The 14,152-nt window shown below is 33.5% G+C and overlaps 1 protein-coding gene across 3 annotated transcripts; it reads right to left on the reverse strand.

Annotated features, from left to right (window-relative positions):
- Positions 1-1,099: 1,099 nt before the first annotated feature.
- Positions 1,100-13,171, reverse strand: LOC114194168 (mitogen-activated protein kinase kinase kinase 1). 3 transcript variants are annotated; one of them, XM_028084261.1, is made up of 9 exons: positions 12,064-13,171; positions 10,428-10,512; positions 9,942-10,004; positions 8,513-8,670; positions 7,682-7,754; positions 7,509-7,568; positions 5,091-5,201; positions 4,378-4,620; positions 1,100-1,461 (listed from the first exon to the last, which is right to left on the reverse strand). In XM_028084261.1, exons 1-8 carry the CDS (start codon positions 13,038-13,040, stop codon positions 4,411-4,413), a joined length of 1,737 nt encoding a protein of 578 aa, XP_027940062.1. In that variant the 5' UTR covers positions 13,041-13,171; the 3' UTR covers positions 1,100-1,461; positions 4,378-4,410. The 3 variants fall into 3 exon arrangements, with proteins under 3 accessions (XP_027940062.1, XP_027940061.1, XP_027940059.1); XM_028084260.1 differs by having other exon boundaries at positions 1,100-1,570; positions 12,064-13,170; XM_028084258.1 differs by having other exon boundaries at positions 1,100-1,574; positions 12,064-13,170.
- Positions 13,172-14,152: the final 981 nt, after the last annotated feature.

Below are 14,152 nucleotides of genomic sequence, written 5' to 3' on the forward strand. Positions count from 1 at the left end.
AGGATTAGGACAATTTAGGGTCCTTGGATCCCTTTGAACCAGCCCCAGACCCAACTGACTTGGGACAGCCCTTTTAAATTAGGGCATAAATAATTTAGTGGCCTTACACTAAATTGTTCTACCTAGAATTATTAAATATATATATATATATATATATATATATATATATATATATATATATATATATATATATATTTATTGAAGTTTACAATTCAAAAGTTATTTTGAAAATCATAATTGTTACAAAAAGCAAAGTAATAATTTTGAAATAAATAGGGGTGTAAAACAAGTCATGGGAGTGTAGAAAGAAATAATCCTATTTATTGGTCTGTAATTATAAAAACCCAATGGATCACTTTGTGCTGCAAAATAAAAATTTTGTTATACAGTCGTACTTAACACCTATTTGATATAAAAACAAAATTATAAAATGTCACTACCAGTAAATAAATCGAAAAACTCTTAACTATATTCCACATTCGATAAATATGAATTACAACTTCAAATGACTTTCGCCCATCATTGATATCTATATTATATATGATAATAATATTAAGAAATTAAATTTTCTTATTTAAATCATAGAATAAAACCATATCTTAATATCCACCACAAAAAAAAAAAAAACGTTTTTAAAAGTAAAAGTCAAGCAACTATTTTTCGAAGACAACATATATATTTAAATAATAAGTTCCATTTTTAATTAAAATTCTTTATTATGAAAATACACCTACTATTAAAATATAATAATAAATTAAAAATAAATTCCAAATAGGATTTAACAAATAACAAAAAAATAAAAAATGGTCCGTGCGTAAGCACGGTCTCATACTAGTTTAAACATTAGAAAGCTTTAAAGCAAACACTATTACGAGAAAAAGTAGATATCCAATATAGAATGGGTTCGATTAAAGATAAATTGTTCCAGAGAATAATAAAACCTGTCCTTGCAAATTGTATTATTCCACACCATCCACTGCTCATTTTATGCCACCAATAATAGAAAAAAAAAACGTTTTAAATATCTATTGTATAAAATTAAAATGCAAAACAGTGTTAAACATAAAAGGATAAAAGAAACAGATGAAAATGGGAATAATTGTGAGAGCAAAATAAAGATTTTTACAACTAATTGCTTACCAATAAAGGTGATATGTACAAAACAGCATGGTATCGAATCCTTACAAGTAGTGCTCCCGGTGGTTTAGCCTACGAATTGTTTCATTAGCTAACTAAACAAAAGGGTTAGACTCAGACAACCTTTTACAGCTTGACGTTGATATTTTACATTATACAACAGACAAATCATCACAGTAATTAATAACACGTGGACCATAATTCTTAAATATGGTATTCTTCAAGCCATAGGTTAAATTATCTCTCTGGAGTGCCATAGCAATTGCTAGATCCAAAGCAGTCCTTTAAAAATTGAGTAAACGTACAAGCAGCAAACTGTGAATTCTGAAGGCAATACAACGAACTATTGTTACAACAATGCACCCCAGACCAACTCTAGCAACTTGAAGACTGAACATTTTGAGAGATCTTATATATCCAATGAGCGACAAATCTGTCTTAAAAAGAAAAAAAAAATCAAATAAGGCAGACAAGAAAAATCAAACCATGCTAAAATGAAAATTTGCATGAAATCGGTAAGAAAGGTTTTGCTCCTATTCCCCCTCCTCTTCTTTCAGAAATCAATTAGTTGCATTAGAATTTGTTCCCCAAAATAAGAATGTCATAGGAAGCAAATAACTAAGGTACTGTAAAGTGCTTAGAATCTACCAATAAAGTTATAAAGATAAAAATAAACAATGACATTTCTCAGATGATAATAGGTAGGAAGGAATAATCCACTTATATAACCTACAAAATACTTACAACTAAATGATGACCAGAAGTGTCATCAACTTACTTTAGGGAATAAAAATATAAACTTATAATATTATAAATATTATTTTAATATCATAAGAGCATAATATAAAATATTAAGCCCCTTAATTTTCTTTCTTTTGGCCTCTTTTGGCCCATCCTATCATCATCCACCCATTCACATTGGACCTTGTCCTCAAGGTCCTTGAAAATTGCATGAAGTTGCCCCTGGGAATAGGTGGTCAAGTGAAGACTTGTGCCCAACAATTTTGATTGCGAAAATGTAGTGTGATGTGTCCTCGGACAATTTTGGTTAAGCAGACATATTGTGCCTTTGGCTAAGGAACGAGATTGAAGGGTGAGTTCACTATGCTGGAAAGTTCTTTCCCTGAGGGTCCCCCTACTCGCAGGAATAAATATTTTAAAAACCGTGTATTTTTTTGGTTAATGTTTTTTCCTGGTTATCATTGTTCACACAAGATACATTGTATCACAGTTAACTGTTGGCATTGCTATTCACTGCAAACAACTTTTGGATTTGCTCCCTCTGGGCGTAACTGTTTACCATTGACATTATTCCGGTGGGTACTATTTACCACAGATATCTTCCGACAACTAATGCTTACTGCCCGACATTTTCTAGAAAGTACTGTTTACCACCAGCGTTTTTCCAACAGTTTCTATTTACCATTTACTTTTTCCAGCAAGTACTGTTTACCACCAATGAATGTTCTTCGGTCCAGCAACTTTCTTTACCATCAAGCTTTCTCCAGTTGACGTAACTATTCACTGCCAACATTTTCCGGACGTGTTTCTTTGTGGTTTTTGACCAGTTTTTTTACAGCCGGCAATTGCCACCCTTGTGCGATGACCATTTTTTACTTTCCCACAAACATTGTTTCTCTGAACATCTTTTCTTTCTGACAATCACTGTGCCCTCTGAACACTTTTTCTTTTTGAAGCCAACATGTTCTCTGGGTAGCTTTCCAACAGCCACCGCATCCTCTAATCATTTTTGCCTTCCAACAGGTGTCAAGTCAACTACCCATATTTGCTCTTTGACAGTCATCATATCCTTTGACCATTCTTAACGAGCTTGACTCATGATGTTCCAACTTGAAGAGGAATATTAAAAATATGGTTTGAAAGGATGAAGCATATAATATCCCTTTGACAGAAAATTTCTGTCCCGAAAATATCTAGCTATGACATTATTTACTGTCAACTTTGGCAACCAACTGGCAGCTGACATCTTTAATAGTCTCCAAAAGGGTTTTGTGTGGATGATATTTGTAACAAGTTTGTCCATCAAATATGTTCCACAGCTTGAGGGATAAGAGATATGAATTGATAGGGAAATACCTTGCCAAATATTACTAATTATTAGATATTGCGGGTGGATCTCTGTCAAATCTCCGTGTTCGATGTTACCATGGGTATCTCCATGACTTGTTCGGGTTCAAGTGAAATCTTTGGTACCATCATCAACTTTGTTTCTCTTGGAGCTTTTCCAACAAACTCTCTTTTTCTGTGAGATTTATCTACGCCAGGGTATGGGTTGTAGAAGGTACTGCAAAATGGGTATTGTGGTAAGTGGCTGAAGCAGAAACTAATGGATAAACATTGAGAACGGAAGAGGGGATTAGAGTATATGGGTTCGAAACCCGCTGTTCAGAATCCAAACCCATATGGGGACAAAGGGAAACTCAGTACTGTGGCAACTGTGATGAAGTGGTTGATGACTAGAAAAGGTTGGGATTGAGTGGAGACCACGGGGATTGACTTTTATAACCTAAAATATACAAACAACTAAATGATCACCCAACAAGTGTCATTATCTTACTTTAAGGAATAAAAGTATAAGCTAAATAATATTAAAAAGATTATTTTTAATATTCTAAGACCATCCTGAAATCTTTAAATTGCTTAACTTTCTTTCTTTTGGACCTCTATTGGTCCATCCCAGCAGAATGACACTATATTTCAATCCTACCCAACTTAACCGAAGGCTCTGAATGATATAGGCATCCAATCTGATTGAAAGTAACATTTCAAACATTTTAAATCGTTTCTACTCCAAATTTGTCATCAGTTATAATGTTAGTATTGAAACTTATGGTCTGGTTGGAGGAGTAAGAGTGAAAATAAAAAGAATGAATTTAATTGAGATTGTTTGGTAGAAAAGAAATAGAGGGAGAGAAAATAAAAATGAGTGGGTCCCACCAGTTCTTATTCACTTTGCTTTTACCAATTTCCACTCTTCTCCCTATCTCTCATCATTTGTTCTCTATTTCTTTTAACCAAACACCTTTAGCTTTCACTTTATTTCTACCTATCTCCACGTATCACTTTATGTTCATTCACTTCGTTCTCTCTTCACCAAACAGAGCCTTAGTGAAAGGATAGACAGCCATGACCATGATTTTCAATATGATTTTACAAATCATGGAAAATAAGATAAACATGGAAGAAAAATGAGATGGTATGTCATGTAACAATATGTACCTTCATTATGTTTCATAGTTGGAGGAGACAATTTTAACCCCTTCGAATATAAGGAGATGCAGAACCAGAGGTCTGGGAAAGTAGCGGTCGTTGGACAAAGGTATGATTTAGGAGTTTAGCAGCACTGGGACGTTCATCTGGATTAACTTTGAGACACTGCAGGATAAAATCCTGTGCATCTCTTGAAAGGGAATCTGGCACAATAGGGGGCTCCCCTCTTCCAATTCTAAACAATGCCTGCATCTGTTGTCCACAAAGATTCATCAAAAACTCAAAAGTCAAAACCTGCAGAAATGCAATGACACTCACACACATACATAGGGGATGTATTAATGAGAAAGTAATTTTTTTATGTAAGACTGAGAACCACATTTAAGATACACAATCATACTCGAATGGTCACGATTAAAAAAATGTAAATTTATATGGTTGCTTAGCAAAATGACTTTTTAAAAGCTCACATTACTATTTATTTTAATCTCCCATCATTTCTTCTATACCAAATTGTTTGATATTATTAAGATATTGTTAGATATTGATAATATCAAACAATATCTAACACCTCTCATTTAGAGAAAGAGAGTTCGTATTAAAATCTTAAAAATTGTGAAAACTGACTAAAACTTGACAAATGAAGGAACACATGGTTAATTGAAGAAACAAACTTGGGTTATACAGGAAAGAGTGATGATGAAAGTAGTAATAATACATACACATTCTAAGTGAGAGTAAGGAAATTGGCCAGTTAACATCTCTAACACAGTACATCCCAGACTCCATATATCAGCTGGAAGCCCGTAACCATTTTGTTTACCTTTTACAACCTGCATGTTAGAATAATACAGCTTAATAACCTCTGACTATACAAATAAGAAATCAGAATATATATCTAAAAAGATGGACTTTTTGCTACAGAAAAGTTTCTCCTCTTTCCATGTATTGGGCACTAAGGAGGCTGATGAAATCCCGCAGAAGTTGTTTGGATGAGGAATTTTAAAACTTCAAGAAATTTGAAATGTTTGAAAATTGTATGGCTTTGATTTAAATTTCTTTCAGCGTTTAAATATATTTAGATAAATCAATTCAAGTTTCTTAAACTTCAAACTCTCAATTTGAATAGAACAATTTAATATATATTATAAGCAAAAAAAATTAATATATATTTAAAAACTGAAATTTTAATATTAAACTTTATGAAAAAAGTCATTAATGTTTAATAATTCTACAAAATAATATCATAATATTTAATATTCAAAATTACTAATATTGATATTTTTTACAGCAATATTGATAGAAAGAATAGAGAAGAGTGAGATAGAAAACAGAGGAGAGTAAGAGAGAACGAGAGAGGAGAGAAACAAGAGATAGAGAAGAGAATGAGGAAAGAGAAGAGACATAAAGGTTAAAAGAAGAGAGAACATGAAGAATTTCAAACTTAATTTTTGTAGAATTTGAAACTCTACAATTTCAAGTAATCAAAATATTTTTTAAAATTTTTAGAATTTCAATTTCTTTCTAAATTTAATATCCAAATAACATTTTGAATTCACTAAAAACAATGAAGTATTCTCTTAGAATTCCCCATCCAAACTCAAGGGCAAAGTTTCTTGTTTCAAATTCTTTCCATTCATGAAGCAGTAATGAATTCTTGAAAACAGGCATAGCTAACTACAGTTGAGTGAGTTAATTTTAATTACTTGCTAATTAGTCATTTTTTCATTTTATTCTTTCATGTGTTTCCGTAGTTCTTTAAATAGTTTATGCTGACACTGATTTCAATCCTAAAACTTAAGGGATTTGATTCTGATCTCCACATATATTTGAACAATTCACTCAGTAAATTATATCCAAGTTTCACACACTACTTATATGCACCAACTTATTACATAGAAAAAGATTTATGGTGTAAATGGAAAAGAGAAAAGGTGTTCAGTTTCAGTGCCAATAATTTATAGGCTGGCCTAGAAGATGGCCTGATAATTCAGAAACTGGATGATTATCAATTTCTGCTTTGCCACTACACGAAGAACATTGTATTATAATAGAAATCAAGGATCAGAAACATGTAACTTGTATTCATGAAAAATAGAGAAATACACGAGAATTAGTACAATTAACAAGACTAAAATCTCCACTCATCAATTTCTGCTTTGCCACTACGTCAAGAACATTGTATGATAATAGAAACCAAGGATCAGAAACATGTAACTTGTATTCATAAAAAATAGAAAAATAAGAGAGAATTACTACAAGTAACAAGACTATAATCTTCAACACAGACTGTAGTTGTGGACATTGGCAAGTCAGGCCAATAAACAACCATGGATAGAATATGAATCTTGTATTATTGAACAAAGAGATATGAGAGAACTGTAGAAAACTATATAGCTTCCCCTTATAGAGGAAGGGTTCTAGAGAGAAGAAACCCTCCGCCCAAAGTCTATCCTAAAAGAGGAAAACAATGAGAATACCACGAGCTGCCCTCTACTTTCACACCTCGCCTCCATAACCACAACTCTTTTCCATAATAACAATCATACAGAAAAAGGAAAACCTAAAACATCATGCAGAAAAAGGAAAACCTAAACCAAAAAGTCCTGTGCTCACTTCCTGATTCATTATTTATTTCCCCACACTGCATACTCTCCGAACTTTTTGATTCATTTCTCTGATCCTCAGGTTGGATCCCATTATTATATTACAACTTGATATTCATGCAACACTAAAAAGTTTCATTGTTTCACCTTTTCAAATAATTCTATTAAAACGTAGAACATTAAATGATGTTTCGTAATTAATTTTGTATGGTAGGATTTCCAGATGAACAAATAATAACCTTCTATCCTAAGCAGGACAGTTAATAACTTCACAAAATGAGCAAGCAAGCATTTAGACCAGTAAGATTTTAAATCCATACTGCTTTTGGTAGATGTATGACAAATCACTTTGATTTAATAGGTGTCAGGTCTATGGCTGAACAAGTATAAACCCAATCCAGAACCATGGATCCAGCAACAAACTTACTTTTTAATTTTTACTTACTAACGACCATGTCTACACTCCATTAATACATATGATGGCTCATACCGATTTTTCAATAACTTTAATTAGAGGAGAATATTGAGGCAAACCTCTGGGGCCATCCAGAATGCTGTTCCCTTGCATGATTTGACATCATTCAATTTGATTGCCTGAAAAACAATAACATTAACACAATATTAGAAAATGGAAAGCTAAACAACTGAAGATTGTTCAGAAATAAAAGCTAGACAGGAACAAAAGAAAGTCATGAACTTAGAGCCACCTTCGCCAATCCAAAATCTGAAAGCTTAACAGATCCATTTGCATCCACCAATATATTTGCACATTTAATATCCCTATAATCAATGGAAATAATTAGGTAATATATACAAAGATTTTTCATGACATTACATTAATGAAACAGAAATACAGAAAACAAAGTTACAGAATTATAAGCATACTGCACAACCCCAGAAAAGAAAACACTAATCGTTAAATTTCCAATACCAAACCCTCATGTGACATGTACACTTTGTTCAGTGAATCATTCAACCTCTCGATCTTAACCTTGTCAATCGATTTTACATTTTGAGAAAAATTACATCCAGCAATTCTGACATAATATATATAAACATCCAACGTTAAAAGCGCCTCCACAACAGAAATATCAGGATACATAATGGCACTAAATGGTGTTTATTTGAGGCAAGAAAAGGATAGCCATGACAATAATTGGGTGAGAAATCATTTTCTCAATTGTATACTTTTCTTCCACTCCTCTCTAGTCTATTCTATTACCCAATATATGGATCCATTCAAAGTATTAACAGGGAAATGGTCGTCTCAATTGAAATTTCTGCACGACCTTATCACAAGAAAAACATGTAAGAACAAGAGACCTATGGCCAAAACGAGGGTCTAAAAAACAAGAAAAGAAACACAAATACAACAAAAGTCCCTTTAATATTTATATAGAAATTATAAGACAGAAAATGGAAGTTTCTCCTCTGCAAGGTAGACAAGAGCCATAAACTTCACTATTGTCTGAGACTATCAGAAAACCAGAAGTCGTCTATATCAAAGAGGAAGAAAATTAAATGAATAAATAGGTCACCTGTGAACAATGTTCCGATCATGGAGATACTTTAAACCATGCAAAATCTGCCTTGTATAAGCAGATACTTGAGAATCTCGAAGAGTATATCTCTGGTAGAGATTTCTAAGGGAACCTTTAGTTACAAGCTCAATAAAGATATACAGATTTGACGCATCCTGCAATAAACAACATAGTTTAAATTACAAAACACAGATTTCACTAGGTATCAGTTACATTACAGCATGAAATTACAAGCCTTCAAAACAGATATAGATCAGAGCTAAACTTGTTCATAGCTGACAAAATCTGAATACAGTCAAAATATTGTAGCATAGCTAACGAAAATAATTGATGGAATCCCACAGTATCCAAAGTTTTGGCATGCAACAAATAACCTAATGTTGTACCTAATTTTTTATATAAAATAAATAAATTAGAATCAAATTCAGTTATTTGTCACTTTGTATTGCACAAAGGCCCACAACACCCTGGTAGTTGAACCAAATGCAAGAAAAGTGATCTCCATTGAATTATATGCTATACTAATATAAAGATGATAAACCTCACTAACCCAAAATAAAAAGTTTACAACGATCTTAATTATCTTAATTTGATCATTGGAAAAGCTCATCATATTACAGATATGATTTACTTTCGAACTTTCAAGTGGTCTGTTATTTTATATTATGTTTGGAAAAATTTCCCCGTAAGCACTTTTAGAATATAAAATGAGGGAAAATTAAATTAGTTTCTCCATAAATTAAAATTAGTTTATAGATGAGCTAATTTGTAAAACTTAGTTTTTATTAAACTTTGTCGAACTATAGGAAAAAAAGAGAAATTAAGTTGAAACCGTGTGTTTCTTAGACAGCACGGGTGCTTTGTTTGTGTTGAGAAAAAGAAACCAATACAATAAATATAGGAGATTCAATATCATTTAATAATAAAAATAGGATATGTGAATAAATAAAAATGTTCCTGACCATAAACATATAAACTAGATTCATTATTATAAAGGATATGCAACTTATCTATAATTATAACAAACTTCTCCAAGCTAATCCACTTTTTTTTCTTTTTTTTTTCTCCCTACTATAAATGCATATGGAGAAGTTTCCACTAATCAAACTCATTCTTAGTTCGTACAGTTTTTTGCATCCTCAGTAATATAAAAATCAGAAATTTTATTGCCTACACTGACATCATTTAAATTTAAAATTTCGTGCAAATACTCTCATTTTTCATTCAGAGGGATAGAAATTGTCATGTATATATTCTATTCCTGGCCCAAGCTACAATTTCTCCATTAAACTGAAAACAACCAGTACAACGTATCCGATGTGTGAAACATTTAATACAATTGACGGAAACTATCAGCATAGATTCAACAATGATTCTTGACAAGAAAGAATCAAACTAAACACAAAGGAAAGGTTAAGAAAAATACCATTTCAGTGCCAAAGTATTGAACTATATTCTCGTGTTCAAATTGACTCAAAAGTGCAATTTCCTGAGAGGAACAAATAAGTAAATTGAGAAAGAAATCTAGAAGAAAAAATATTGACAATGAGGTTAATCAACTGATACAGTTAATCAAATCTCAAAAATATATTGTACGATACTGCAAAAGATAGCACTATATTTGGGTAAGAGAGCCTTTTTCATTTCATTAATGGAAAATGATTGGGGCATTTGATTCAACAAAATGTTTTATGTTTTCATTTTCTTTCCTGTTGTCAAAATTTGTACAGGAAACAATGGAAACAGATAACAATAAAAAGTTGTTTCCACTTTCATATCCCAACTTTTGGAATGAATAAACAAAATGAAAACAAGGTGTTACTTTGTAATTAAAAGTGAAAGTAGTAAACAAAAATAAGAAACATTTTTCACAAACCAAAGCAATAGAGAGAAGACAGTAATCCCATCTCACCTGTTCCAGTTGATATACACTTTGCCTTGCCTGATTCCCCTGATCAAGTAGTGAAACTTGTTTTACAGCAAAAAAGAATCCATCTCTGCAGTGGAAATCCGAACACATAAACAAATTAACAAAAGGAAAGCACCCGCAGTTAGCACTTATGTAACTTATAAAAGACACCATGATGGGATCAAATATCAAACCCTGTGAACTTCAATTAATTTAGAGTTTTGCACTAGGGACTTTGCAGGGAAACCAACCCATATAATGAAGCATTTTGAACACAAGATATACAGAAGATAGTAGATGATAATTTAACTAAGTGGCCTAATAAACTTAATTTGACCATTCTGTGACAAAAAAAAATACTCATATATTGCTTATGGGTATTTCCCAATCCGGAAGAGCAACAGAACAAATATATTTTAGCATCAAAGAGTTATGCAGTTTAGGAAAGCCCCAACAGGGGCACCATATTAGAGGAAAACCTAAATCATAAAAACAACAAACATAAAATAATAGAATCTAGAATATTTGGCAAAGAAATAAGTTAAATCAATAGTAACTATGTTTTCCATTGCTTAAAAATCAACAGCCCAAGGAGTAATGGCACGAGCCAACACATGCAAAAAAGGGATGCACAAATCATAGTCTTTTTCAATAGATTGTTAACCTAAAGTACAAGACAGTTCAAAAGTTCTGTTAATATATGTTAGATATCATCCTGATTCTGTTTGCATCTTTCCTTCCTTATTTCCTTAATTTATTTAGTTTCCTTAGATAGCTTGGTCATATTCCTAAATATTTATGGGTAGAAATAACTCAGCGAAACACATGAAATCATCTTTCCTTTCATCTCAATAGATCCGGTCACCTCTTCACTGTCAAAAAATTACTGTTTTGAAAAGAAAGGAAATGATTGACCATATTATTTGATGAGCAAGACATTTTCCCAACAACCTCGGGTATGCTTCAGTACATAAACTGAAAACAATGATAAACATTCGCCAAACGGATTCAAGGTTCATTCCATTTCCTAATCTGCTCATCATAACAAGTAGTTAATATTTATGTTGACATCAAAAACTGGAAACAATAACTGATCCTCTTCAATTAGACAAATATAAAATTGTTAGGAGTGGCATCAATTGTTCGAGGTGAAAATTAAGTGAGCCAAGTCACAGTAGGACCGTGATGTTTGGGCTGCTATTAAGTAGAAAGAGTTGTCCTGACTATCGGTTACAGCGTACTCGTAAGCACTCTCCAACAGAATTGGCATTCATATACTGTGTCATATAATTTTCCAACAAATTCTCATATTCAAACCTTCTGGAACTAACTAACTGCCAATCTCCTAATCAAAACTAACATTCCATAATATAGTATCCTAAAAATATTTGAGTAGAGTGAAAGGAATAAAATAGATGAACCGAATCCCTGAAACTGTTCTCACTGGCCCTACTATAATTGTTTCTCTTTCTCTTAACACAACATTGTAATGTTACATACTGCCACCACACCATCTGGATCCCTATTCTCTAACTCCAGCACCACAGTAAAAAACTAAATAAAAAATAAGGCTTATCTTTTGTTTCTAACAATAACTTTGAGCGAGTATAAGCGAAGTGATGGGTACGAAAGCACTTACTCAGAAATCCCTTCATAGACATAGCCAAACGAGCCACGCCCCAAAAGCTCACCCTTCTGCCAGTTACCCGCGGTAATCACACGCTTGATTCTCCCATTAGGAGATATATTACTAGAATTAGGACCCGTAGTAGTGCTGGAAGAATCATCTTCGTTCGAAGTAGAAAACCCAGAAAACTCATCCACAATATCCGCAATACTCGCCGCGCTTTCCTCCTCTTCTCTCTCCACCCTCACTCCACCAACTTCCCCTTCTTCCTCATCCTCCTCTTCCTTTTCTTCTCTATCCTCATCTTCATCAGCAGCACTCAACTCCAAGTAACTCTCCTTCCCTTCCTCCCCTTTCGGCGCAAAATCCCGCAACAAATCCCATGTGGAACTCGTTTCGTCCACCACCGAAACCCTAATCCCCGGCGGCGGCTTCAGCATCGGAGGTCGAAAACCCTTAATTCCTCCGCCGCCAGCGGTGCAGCAACCACTACTCTCAACAGGAACAACACACTCATCCAAAACCCTAACCCCATCCTCGCTCTCAACCACTTCAATTTCCTCCTTCTCCTTCGCCTCCTCGTCGAACGCCTTCTCGTCGTGGTTCCGGCGCGACGGGGTGTTGGAGGAGGAGCGGAGCTTCATGGCCTCCCAGGCGGCGGTCGGAATGGAGAAGTCCTCCGGGCCGGAGAGGCCGAGGCTTTGGCAAATCCGGTCGAACTCGCCCTCCACGCCCTCGATTCTGAAGCTCCTGTGGCCGTAGAAGTCCATGGAGCGCGTATATAACGAAGACGACGAGGAAGACGACGTGGAAACGGATGCGGAGTCACCTCGCAATGAAGACGACGATCCGGCGTCGTATTCGAAGTGCTTGGCGGCGTTGCGGCGCTCAAGCTTGGGCTGCTGCTTCTTGCCTCGCGTCTTGCTCTTCTTGGGGTCCATGTTTGGAGGCTTCTTTCTATTGCCGAATAGTCGAGGTAGGTGATTCATGGCTCGCCAAATCCATCTAAAACCTCGTCGGACCGGGGAAACGCCGCGTTTAGAGTGTTCAGCTTTTCCGAGAGGTGAAGAAAATAAAATGAGTAGTAGTTATGTGAAAGAAAGGTAGCGTACGATAAGAGCTGGTAAACGCCCAAGTAAAAAGGGACAGAAAACGCGGTGCCACGTGGATCGCCTACACGTGACTCGGATTGTCCAACTCGACTAGCTTTTCCACTTTGTTCTGTGCTGCTAACATTGTACATCGCTTCGTCCGGCCTTTCTGAATTAATTCCTGCATCATTAATTGCTGTTGCATGTAAAATAAAATAAAATAAAAAAATATCTTTATTTTTATTTTCTTTAAATACATAATTATTATTATTATTATTATTCTTTTCTATTCACCCATTCACACGTACAAAAGCAATTTTACAGACAGGACTGGAAAGGGAAGAAAAAGAGACTTCAATCAAAGAAGGGTGAAATTGTTGAATATAAGAAAAATAAATAAAAATGAGTGGAAAGATAATAGAGGATGTGATTGACTTATATATTTAATTTAATTATTTTCTAAAATATTCTTATTTATTTATTTCGTTAAATTTAATTTAAAATAATTACATTAAATATATATATATATATATATATATATATAATAAGTTGAAGAAAAAAGTTATAATTTTTTTAATAAAATTAATATTACAACTTAATTTTAAATTTTATTTTACTCAAGAATAATTTTGAATTATAGAATTGTGAATTTCGATATATGATCTTTCAAGAAAATTAATATTGGTTCAATATAACATATTATAATTATTTGTTATTGTTTTGGATGTAAGGATCAAACATCCATTTAACTAATTTTTAAAATTTTCAAGGTTTTTGTTCTATTCTCTATTTGGTGTGTTGGTTATTCAATTGACCAAGTTGTATCTATCAAAAGTGCCACTAAAGTTAGCGTAAGATTATTTTGTTAAAGCAATAAATGTGTAACTAATGCAAAAAGTTCCAACAGTCATACATTTGACTTATATTTATAGTTTTTCTCATGAATTTGTAGTTAAGGTTAGCCTAATTATGGCTCAATCATCTTTTAATCTTGATTGTTGACCTCTTTA

Source organism: Vigna unguiculata, chromosome 8, assembly GCF_004118075.2.
Source record: "Vigna unguiculata cultivar IT97K-499-35 chromosome 8, ASM411807v1, whole genome shotgun sequence".
NCBI classification, from domain to species: domain Eukaryota; kingdom Viridiplantae; phylum Streptophyta; class Magnoliopsida; order Fabales; family Fabaceae; genus Vigna; species Vigna unguiculata.

Coding starts and splice junctions, on each gene's coding strand:
- LOC114194168 (XM_028084261.1), bottom strand. CDS start 13,040: ATGAATCACCTACCTCGACTATTCGGCAATAGAAAGAAGCCTCCAAAC. Junction 10,513..12,063: donor GTCTATGAAGGGATTTCTGA/GTAAGTGCTTTC, acceptor TTTCCACTGCAG/AGATGGATTCTTTTTTGCTG. Junction 4,621..5,090: donor CTTACTCTCACTTAGAATGT/GTATGTATTATT, acceptor TGTGGACAACAG/ATGCAGGCATTGTTTAGAAT.